General features: G+C 37.6%; 2 protein-coding genes across 2 annotated transcripts; one reads left to right on the plus strand and one right to left on the minus strand.

Annotated features, from left to right (window-relative positions):
- Positions 1-1,158: 1,158 nt before the first annotated feature.
- mrpl32 (mitochondrial ribosomal protein L32) lies at positions 1,159-6,026 on the minus strand. The gene is made up of 3 exons (XM_066641874.1): positions 5,836-6,026; positions 1,757-1,938; positions 1,159-1,468 (listed from the first exon to the last, which is right to left on the minus strand). The coding sequence occupies exons 1-3, from the start codon at positions 5,927-5,929 to the stop codon at positions 1,217-1,219; spliced, it is 528 nt and encodes a 175-aa protein (XP_066497971.1). The 5' UTR covers positions 5,930-6,026; the 3' UTR covers positions 1,159-1,216.
- Positions 6,027-6,697: 671 nt separating this feature from the next.
- Positions 6,698-10,782, plus strand: psma2a (proteasome 20S subunit alpha 2a). Its single transcript, XM_066676196.1, has 8 exons — positions 6,698-6,787; positions 7,425-7,501; positions 7,629-7,761; positions 8,009-8,131; positions 9,643-9,724; positions 10,198-10,271; positions 10,374-10,431; positions 10,529-10,782. Exons 1-8 carry the CDS (start codon positions 6,747-6,749, stop codon positions 10,643-10,645), a joined length of 705 nt encoding a protein of 234 aa, XP_066532293.1. The 5' UTR covers positions 6,698-6,746; the 3' UTR covers positions 10,646-10,782.
- Positions 10,783-11,029: the final 247 nt, after the last annotated feature.

Here is an 11,029-nt window from a genome sequence, read left to right on the forward strand (position 1 = left end):
AATCCATGATTTAACCTTCCAGTGTTTTGAAAGAGTTTTCAATTTGCCTAACTCAAAAAGAAGAACTCTTAGTCAGGACAGAATAGCAATTGGAGACATCTTTTTCAAGAACTTGGAGAAGTCCATTGGTAGTGAGGTCCTATAAGATACATTTAGGAAACGTTCTGTCATGTGAAGTGGTATGCAACAATGGCTCTAAGGGCTATGGTTATGTGCACTATAATATTCTCAAGGCTTCTGAGAAATCAAAGAATGTACAGCAAGCAGTGAATAAAATTAAATGGCACCAAACTGGACGGTAAGTAAACCTGACATAGCAATTAAAAAAAAAAAAAAAATCATTAATGAAATAATCGGGCAGCACAGTGTCGCAGTCACACAGCTCCAAGGACCTGGAGGTTGTGGGTTTGATTCCCGCTGCGGGTGACTGTCTGTGAGGAGTGTGGTGTGTTCTCCCTGTGTCTGCATGGGTTTCCTCCGGGTGCTCCGGTTTCCTCCCACAGTCCAAAAACACGTTGGTAGGTGGACTGGCGACTCCAAAGTGTCCGTAGGTGTGAGTGTGTGTCGCACTCTGAAGGACTGGCGCCCCCTCCAGGGTGTGTTCCCGGTAGGCTCTGGACCCACCGTGACCCTGAACTGGATAAGGGCTTACAGATAATGGATGAATGAATGAAAGGATAATTAAATAATCATTAAGGGTAATGAAGCAATTATAATAACCTTACCAACAAACTATTTTTATGAACACTCTATTGTCAGCTTCTTTCAAGTAAAAAAGCTGAAATAAGTTTAAAAATCTTAGATTTTTACAAAGTTATATTTTATACTGGCCCTTTTTAGTTTAACTGATTAGCTAAAATGGGCAAAACACACACACACAAATGTTACATAAAATTTAAGGCAGCAAAACAGGTTCATAGATCTATATACACTAACCAGTGTTGTGTCCTGTATGAGTGGATCAGACACAACAGTGCTGCAGAAAATTCTTCAAGTAATGTACCACATTAACATGCCTTAATGTGGGTTTAAATGTACATTTCTAAAGTCAAATACAAGATAACTGCAGGCACAATGTGAATATCACAAATAATATAAACCTAAATTAGTTTCACAAATATTGACATGAATAAAACATAAAAGCAGTCTTAAGCTTTTAACATTTTAACATTTATTTGAATACAAAAAGAGATGCAGTGTACCAGCTTTCAGTAAGCTACAAGTTAAACCATGAGGGGCGTTTCCGGCTGCGTTCTACTATTCTTTTGGCTTTGTCTCCGTCACTAGGAACTTCGTTTTCATACAGAATTACAGTCTCCACTGAGGGGGCATTCAGAGGACGGCCTTCCATGATCTGGATCTGCTTTCTGATCAGGGCTGTCTCCTTACGGACTTTCTCATAGCAGAACCCACAGAGAGCGTGCTTCTGTTTCAGGTTACCGCACTCGTGACAGGGCTCAATATTTGTCTGTGTGGAACAAGAGAGAAAAGAAGATGTCACAGATCATGCAATGAGGGGGTGCCAGTCCCTCGCAGGGTGACACACACACACACACACACACCTTTTGAGCAGCCAATCCACCGTGAGTTTTTGGCATTTTATACATTTTGAAACCAAATGTACATAGATTTAAATTGATTTATTTCACTTTTTAATGTGGTACTAATATTTCAAATGTAGTTTGTTTATTTCAGTTTCTTCTCAAATCCTAGAAAATCTTTGTGATACATTTCACATACAGCACTGATGACTTGCCTGGACTTTAATTAATTTATTTGGGTTCCGTCTCCTGCAGCGGTTGACCTCTATGGTGCGTCTTTTCTTAGGAGCCGCCATCCAGAAAATGCTGTCCAGGAAACTGGGCTCAGAGCTGTGGTCATCTCGGATGTGCTGAGGTTGAGGTAAATAACTCGGACCATTCACTGCTAGAGCTGGACCTGGAGAGAAAGAGTCCTGGGAGTTTATATATGAACCATACACATTAATCTGGAGGATTAGGGCTGGACAATTTATCGAAAATTAATCAAAATTCAGAACTTCTAATCAACATAATCTTGTCTATATAGATTATATTTATTCTGTTATGTTCTAGCTGTGTGTTTATGTACTGACCCTTTAAAACAATGCTACCAAGTTGTAGTCATGTGATTCTGCCCGTCTGCCACAGCAACCTAAACGCAGAGGCCGACCAAGCAACTCGTACCAAAGAAAAACACAGCATCTGTGGTTTGGATGGGCTATGTTTTGACTATAATTAAGACGACACTGTAACAGTAATGCAAATGTAAACGCTGAGAAAAAACTGTTTCAGCGACCAAAGCACAATCACACACCAAATATATACAGTGCTCATTAAACAAGAGAGGAACAAGCTCCCAGCGACATTAGAATAAAATACCCCATATTTAATACTGGAGCAGATTTACAGCACAAGCCTCGACACTGAACTGTGAGGGTCAAAAATACAAAAACAAAATAATCGTTCATTAATCGTAATCGTGGTAAAATGTAAAATTAATCATGACATTGGTTTTGCGCTCATATCGCCCAGCACTATGGAGGATTTACATTAAAGTAATACGAGATTGAGGAGATTGGAATTATTTCTTTCCCAGTCAGTAAACGAAGCCTGTTTGTTATGTAGTGAAAAACAACTTATTTAAAATTCAGTACTGTTCAACAGCCTGAAACACCTAAGGAAACTGATTAAAACCATGTATCCAGGCAATAACAGTGTGTTTAGATGCTTAAAAAAAGCTCCAGTGGACTCCAGACCTACCATGACCCTGATTAGGCAGTTATAGTGGAAGGAATAAAGGATGGAAGTTTTACCCATGGATGCAGTAGCGGTATTAACAAGGAAAGGCATCGGCATCTTACGTTCGCGTGACACTGGCACATGCCAGTAACATCGGCACCTTACGTACGGGTGACATTGGCATCTATTTTTTTTTTTGGGTGACAGTGGCATGTGCCAATGGCATCGATATTTAAAAAAATTGTTTATTTATTTATTTATTTATTTATTTATTTTTTTGACAGTGGCATATGCCTCTGTTTTGCGCAAATGCCGATGACATTGACATCCGTTTTATGACACTGACATATACTCCACTTCATTGTTGAACATCTGCCAGTAAGTTTAGCTAGCATTTGGATGTTTAAACTAGCTATATATTTAACTAGCACACGTATGCTACTAGCATGTAAACGGACCAAACATGTGACATGCTACAAACATAGCATCCCTTATTCGCACACAGTCCACTGTCACTGTGTTCATGGACAATTGAACTAAAAGTTCTTCACAGTTAGGGGTATACGACGCTCCTCAAAACCACCACTTTTAAGACGTCGACATACCACAATGCTGCCGTGCGATAACATGAGAGGCAGTAATATATATATATATATATATATATATATATATGTGTGTGTGTGTATAGAGTGAAAATCTAATATGACAGTGTATTAAATGAAACATTACTTTTTAAAATTTTCGAATTTAAATTGAGGTAGCAACCCTGCTAGGCCTAATCAGAAAATTGAACACTGGCATCATCTAGGGGCCAAAGGTCTTTCTCAAGAAGAACGAGAAAACAATATGGGGACATTGCATGGTAGGTGTGTTGTACTATTACGTATTAAATGAGTACAAATAGTGGTGTAGCTACCATTATTATTTATATTATTTTATACAGGTAATGTTAAATGCCGTGTAGTATCATGTTCACTGGTTATCAGTAATATATGGGAAATACATTTTATACTGCTAATATACAATAGAATGCTGTATAGGAATGCAATTAAAAGTGGCAGAGGACTATACTATAAGGTTTAGTGTGCCTGCGTTCTGGTGCTGCAAGTCTCTGACATGTTAACATTGATACCTTAATTCTATCCTGTATTTATTTTGCTTTTTAGGACACACATTTAAAACACTTGATGGTCTGTTTCATGACATCCAGGCTCACAGTACTTGTCCATTCTGTAGAAAGTGTGATGAGTGCACCCAGGACCACATCTCTAAAAAACATCTCAAGTATTCTGTTTTTTTTAAAGATGCTAGCAATAGTAAGCAGTCTGTTTCTAATCTGAATTTCTATGTTAATAATGGTATATTTATTTTGATAAATGCTGAGGAAATACTAATGGCCAAAATGTTCCTTTGTGATCAGTATGATTGTCTTATTATTGAGATTAAAAACTTAAAAAATGATGTGCTGTTTATGATTGTTGTTTTTGTAGACTTTTGATGACTTGTACAGCTAAACTAAATGTTCAGTAGTAATTACATAATGTTGAATTCTTTTTTCTGTCAGATCTTTTCACAGTGCCATGTTTTTGTGGACAAGTTAAAGACTTAAAAAGAAGTCATTAAATAAACACATGGGCTTTATTGTAAAGGAGAAATTTAGGGGAAATCTGGATTATATGTCAGTAGAATTGGATGTCAGCACATATTATGAGCCTTCATCAGAAAGTCATACATTGTCTTGGTTGAAACGTCAGCTTTCAAGAATCTGACATGCAGTGTTGTACAAGGCTATTAGAGCTTCACGTGCCATAAAGACATTTTAATTAATCTAGTAGTCCAGTAGTAATGTTGCTTGGCAGCATTGTGGTATGTGGACATCTTGAAAGTGGTGAGTTTGAGGAGTGTCGTATACCCCTTACTGGGAAGAACTTGTAGTTCACTTGTCCATGAACACAGTGACATGACTATGTTTGTAGCATTTGTTTGGTCCGTTTACATGCTAGTAGCATACGTGTGCTACCCAGTAAACAATTAGCCGTTGATTCGACGTTGAAATAACGTAATGACTGCCATCAACGTTCTCTTAAGGTTGAAAATGAACGTTGAAAAGACGACCAAACACAGACATTGAAAAAATGACTATTAGACGTATTTTGGACGTCCATTGACGTTATTAATTGATCCCGAAATAAATTACTTGTATAAAACGCGTTTTGGACGTCCACTGACGTTATCGATTGGTCACCACTTAACTAACTTATTAAGATGGATTTTCGACGTCCATTGACGTTTAAAATATGTGTTTGACGGACAGACTACTTTTAAACCTATTTTGAACGTCCAGGGACGTTCCTTGTTTACTGAGTAGTTAAATATATAGCTAGTTTAAACATCCAAATGCTAGCTAAACTTACTGGCAGATGTTCAACAATGAAGTGGAGTATATGCCAGTGTCATAAAACGGATGTCAATGTCATCGGCATTTGCGCAAAACAGAGGCATATGCCACTGTCACAAAAAAAAAAAAAAATAGATGCCACTGTCACCGGTAAGTAAGGTGCCGATGTCACTGGCATGTGCCAGCGTCATGCGAACGTAAGATGCCGATGCCTTTCCATGGATGGTTGGAAACAAGATTTAGATTTCTTCTCAAAGCCCTCATCCAATGCATGGATTTATTAATTTCCATCACCAACAGACTAATTTAATACAAAGTAGTAATGACTAACCAAACCTGATATTAGAAAGCCTCAATTAACAATGGGCTTAATTGAGCAGGCGTTGGGAAACACTTCAGATTTCTAACACTAAGGAAATGTAAAACACAGCAAAAGTGTTTAAAACGAATTGAAACAATTAAGAAACACATATTTTCTTTTCAAGTAGCAAGTTACTGGGCATGTCATAGTGCCCTCATGAACAGGTTGGCTTCGTTTTTCGCCAGTATTTTTATTTTTCCACCTTAAATGATGCAGTGACAGGAGTATTATTTAAGGTGGACCGGAACATTCCAACTCCAGCCTCATGTCCTTCTCCTATAGCTCACGTAGTAATTCTTAACAGTCACTCTACTCACCCAAACCCTGGTTAAATCCCGCAGCTTCTGCAAAGCTGTACTCCAGTCTGTGTAAAGAATATCTAAGAAACCGTATAAATCCTGATAAAGACATGATAAGGTGTATTTAATCTTTATCCTAACAAACACCTTAACATCCTCGCGGTCACCCGTCTGCAGTAATGGAACATGCGCACATCCATGCGCAAATGCAGCCTGGGGTTTGTAGTTCTAATAAACCAGTAGCAGTAAAAGTAGAAGAAGAAATAATAATAATAATAATAATAATAATAATTTGTATTATTTATAGCAACCTTTCATAAAAATGTCACCTCAATGCTTTTTTGCAGAAAATAAATGTAATTCTAGGAGACTAAGTAGTCTTCAAGGCTCTTTTTGTGTATACTATATACCACCGTATCTTTATTTAAATATGTACATGACACATTAAAATTATTTAAATACATAATTGTTGTAAATTAAGTTTTGGACCCTGAAATAAGCATTTAAAATTTTGGCACTTGCAACACTAACGTCGATAGCAAGAGTTATGTGTGAAGTAGTTCACACCATGGTTGAGCATTTACACTTAGAAACTGCAGCATTTCAAAGACCAAAAACACAGACAGCCAGGGAGTCCGCTTCATAAACAGCCCCCGTCGATTTAGAATGCGTTATTTACTTGAAAATATCCACTAAATATAATTTGGACGAAAAGAGTTTAGTATTAAGAGGGGAAGGTGAGGACTATAGGGGAATTTTAAGCACACGGTGCTTGCACAAAACATACCTTCTTGTTTTGTGCAAGTTTGTACCTCATTAGCATTGTGTGACAGGATTAAACTTCATTTCCCAGCATTCTCTCGGATAGCCCCATCCACCAATCATTTTTATCAGGCGTTCGACGTCACGGATTTGTCACTGTAACAGCAATGGCAGAAAGAGGCTACAGCTTTTCTCTCACCACATTCAGGTAAACGTTTAAAAATGTTGGTTTTGTTTGTGTGTTTGTGCGTGCTGGAATACTTTTAAGCGTGGCTGGTGCTATAATGAAAGCCAAGCGAAGTGTCCGAGTGTTTTTAAATGAACAGCACGCTGTGAAGTTAGTGTGTGTAATTGATGCAGAGTCACTGTTCTAACCTTAGCATTCGGCTTTGTCCAGTTCATTTAAACGGAGAACTGAATCACAGTTAGGAGGCTCTGCAGGACTCGGATGTAGTCTACTACTGATGTATGTGTTAGAAACATGCAACTTTTTAAGGCTTTTTTGTTTTAAAAGTCTGAGTTATTGATTTACCTGTTTATACTCCTGACTTTCGCTTTCGTTATAACGTTGGAGACATTAGGGGAGTATGGACATTTATAAGATACACACATTATCAGGTTTCTCAGTCAGTTTGAGCAATTTTTGTAAAATTTTAATCAGATTTGACAATCAATCTTTTCATATTACATAAAATCACGAGTCTATTGAACTCTAGTTAAATACTAAAGGATGAGAGGGAATATCAACAAAGTGATGTTACTTGTCCAAAAAGCACCAGTACAATGTATTGTTTATTTATTTATTTTTGACAAAAATTGAAGTAATTGCTGATTTATTTTTGCAGCCCTTCGGGGAAATTGGTCCAGATTGAATATGCTCTGGCAGCTGTTGCAGCTGGTGCCCCTTCAGTAGGGATTAAAGGTATGATTCTTAGCATCAGTGTTTAACGTCATATTTAGATTAAGAGTCATATTTAAATAAAGATCAGTTGTTTTGTAACTAAGTTATAGCGCCAGGACGTATTTAATTGATTTTTTTTCCTTTCCAGCTTCCAATGGTGTTGTGTTGGCCACAGAGAAGAAGCAGAAATCTATACTGTATGATGAACAGAGCGTTCACAAAGTAGAGCCCATTACCAAACACATTGGTATGGTGTACAGCGGAATGGGCCCAGACTACAGGTGCGGGTTCTGTTTATGAAATACCGAGTTCCCAAAATAGGAGTTCATTTTTTCATAATTGAGGGTAGAGCAAATGTTTTTTAAACGGATTAAATGATTTATTACAACATGTTGATGATGTATTAGGCATTTAGTGCCTTGTATTTTGTATGGGACAAGTTCCAGGGAGACATCCTAAATTTCCTTAAAAAAAAAAAAAAAAGTTTACACTCATATATTCATTAAAATGTTTTTAATTTTTCTGTAGGGTTTTGGTGAGGAGAGCACGAAAGCTGGCTCAGCAATACTTTCTGGTCTACCAGGAGCCTATTCCTACAGGCCAACTTGTTCAAAGAGTCGCTTCTGTCATGCAGGAGTACACACAGTCTGGGTATGTTCAAATGTATCAAATTATTGCTGAAATCCCAAATGTTAGGATTGGTACTGAATTTAATGTATCATCAAACTGTACTCCGTCATACAGTGCCAGTGTTTTAGGTGTATTTTAATGCTAAGGCTAGAATGAATTGGTATTGCTAGTGATGGAATAGGTTAAATCCAGGGACCTGTTTCACAAACTATATTCAGAAAGATATTCAGATATGCCAGGTATTATCTACATTACCTTTTTTAAAGATTTTAATTACCAACAGCAATTTGCATAAAACGTTTAAATTGACCTCTCCCTAAATAGATTGTGTGCAGCAGAATTTACCAAGGCAACGTATCCCAGTAAACACATCCAAGCACGTTTACAGTGGATGTGTCTGAAACAGAAGGCAGCAACCTCGATGACTTGCTGGCTGTGCTGTCTCTGTAGTCAGTGCCTTAAAAGGCAGCATTTAGACATGAAAGCACTGTAACGGAATCATATTTGAGACAAGGAGCAACACATCACCACATTACTAGGATACAGAGAGCTGACTGCGATCAGTTGTGATAAACAACGCATACGTTACTGTTTATAACTGAAATAAAACGTTAAGAAGGAAAATGACAAATGTTAATAATAATACGGTGTGTACAAAGAGGAGGCAGCAATGAAAGTCCATTCACGAAAGAAAACGACTGTGATTTGCAATTATTTGCTCTTTAACTGCTCGTCCAAAAGTAACTAGGCTTATTATTTTTGTTATTATTATTCTTATTTTTATAAATAATTATCAATGTTTAAATATCAAAAAATGTACACGATTATTGTAATCTTTAAACCAACATTATTTTCCATTAAGTCTTTTTTTTTAAGGTAAATTAAAGTATGATGACACAGCTCCAGGGACCTGGAGGTTGTGGGTTCATTTCCCGCTCCGAGTGACTGAATGTGAGGAGTTGGTGTGTTCTCCCTGTGTCGGTGGGTTTCCTCCAGATGTTCCAGTTTCCTCCCACAGTTCAAAAACACACGTTGGTAGGTTGATTGGCGACTCAAAAGTGACCGTAGGTGTGAGTGTGTGTGTGTTGCCCTGTGAAGGACTGGCGCCCCTTCCAGGGTGCATTCATGCTTTGCGCCCAATGATTTCAGGTAGGCTCTGGACCCACCATGACTCTGAGTTGGATGCCCTGAGTGGTTACAGATAATGAATGGATGGATGGAAAAGTATGATGATCTTCTAAATCCACTATATTTTAACAAAACAGCTGCTGGTGCTGACACAGAATTATGGGTGTTATGCTTCTACGCTGCCTTCAAAAATCAGCCAAATGTAGGAACCTTAGCCGGCAGCGTTTTCCACAGACCTTCTATTCAGACACGCCTCGTTCCCTTCCTCCTTCAGAATATTGCCTCAGGAGACAGCACTGCAGTTGTTTCAGACACAGCCGATGACTTACGTTTGTGAGACAGGCCCTGGACCTGGAAACGTGGCCCCTAATGTTTTGCTGAACCTTTCTGTTTTTGACCTATAGAGGTGTTCGCCCATTTGGTGTATCCCTCCTAATCGCTGGCTGGGATGAAGACCGCCCGTACCTCTTCCAGTCAGATCCCTCGGTATGTAAGTCTTTGCAGCAGATCTAAGTGATGGGCATCAATTTTTCATACAGTGGTGTTTTAATATTGGTGTTAAGTTTAAAATCTCTTTTACTCTGCAGTGAGTTAATAGATCCACTGTTGTCTAAATCTCCTGTGATTGACTAAGCTAACTTGTATAGTGCTGGCCTAAAGACCTTAAAGTCCTACAGAAGCACTCAAGGCATCTTACCTGAGCACATGTTGTTTTTTTGTATTACAAATGAATCCAAGCTGAACAGAATTACAGACCTATGTTGTAATTTTTGTCTGTGTTTTGTGGCTCACAGATGCGTACACCTGATTGGATATACTGTATAATTTGTTCAAATATGGGAACCTTTTGGAACATTTAATTTTGGACAAGGACTGTAATGGGTTTTATAAAGAAAAAATGTTTGTGACGTTACAGCAGATGAAGTTATAAGTAGTGAATTATTATTCTCTTTTCACAGGGTGCATACTTTGCATGGAAAGCCACAGCAATGGGAAAGAACTACGTGAATGGAAAAACTTTCCTTGAAAAAAGGTATTGCAAACTCAATATAACAGCATTTAAAGGTTTTACTAAGTCAACTCTAATGACACTGTAAATTGGGCAATATCTCATCCATGGCTCTTTTTATTTCAGATACAATGAGGATCTTGAGTTGGAAGATGCCATTCACACAGCTATTTTGACACTCAAGGTGAAACAGCAAAATGTTTGAATGATTTATTTTTGAGCATATTATCTTCATCTCATAATGAACATGAAATCACACATTTGACCTCAATGTGTTACAGGAAAGCTTTGAAGGTCAGATGACGGAAGACAACATTGAGGTGGGGATCTGCAATGAGGCTGGCTTCAGGCGGTTGACTCCTGCAGAAGTGAAGGACTATCTCTCTGCTATTGCTTAAAGTCATCCATATTTGCTGAAACACGGATTTATTTTGTGAGGGTAATAAAGTTTAAATGTTTGACAGATGCACTGCAATGACAAGTAGATTTATCATTTGTATTTGTTTTTTACTTGGAAAAAATAAACTACCAACATAAGTGCAAATGTTGTACTTTTATTCCTTTTAGCTTTGAATCAGAACAGAATATAAAAAGGCAATGTGTTGCTTTAAAGGTGCCTTACTGTATATATTTTTTTCTATATTATTTTTTTTTTGTCCCAAGCAATCTAGGATGAAAATATCACAAGAAAATTCTATGTTTAAACGTACTATCTAAATTTAGTGGGCAGAGTAGTCTTTTAAAAGTCAAACTTACAAAAATAAGTTTTTCCTTGCATCAAA

The sequence above is a fragment of the Hoplias malabaricus genome, chromosome 1, assembly GCF_029633855.1.
Source record: "Hoplias malabaricus isolate fHopMal1 chromosome 1, fHopMal1.hap1, whole genome shotgun sequence".
In the NCBI taxonomy this organism is placed as follows: Eukaryota; Metazoa; Chordata; class Actinopteri; order Characiformes; family Erythrinidae; genus Hoplias; species Hoplias malabaricus.

Excerpts from the sequence above, each read along its gene's own strand:
- mrpl32 (XM_066641874.1), bottom strand. The coding sequence starts at position 5,929 with ATGTCTTTATCAGGATTTATACGGTTTCTTAGATATTCTTTACACAGA. Across the intron at positions 1,939-5,835 it reads GGGATTTAACCAGGGTTTGG|GTCCAGCTCTAGCAGTGAAT; the intron begins GTGAGTAGAGTG and ends CTTTCTCTCCAG. Across the intron at positions 1,469-1,756 it reads ATAAATTAATTAAAGTCCAG|ACAAATATTGAGCCCTGTCA; the intron begins GCAAGTCATCAG and ends TGTTCCACACAG.
- psma2a (XM_066676196.1), top strand. The coding sequence starts at position 6,747 with ATGGCAGAAAGAGGCTACAGCTTTTCTCTCACCACATTCAG. Across the intron at positions 9,725-10,197 it reads TCTTCCAGTCAGATCCCTCG|GGTGCATACTTTGCATGGAA; the intron begins GTATGTAAGTCT and ends CTCTTTTCACAG. Across the intron at positions 10,432-10,528 it reads CAGCTATTTTGACACTCAAG|GAAAGCTTTGAAGGTCAGAT; the intron begins GTGAAACAGCAA and ends AATGTGTTACAG.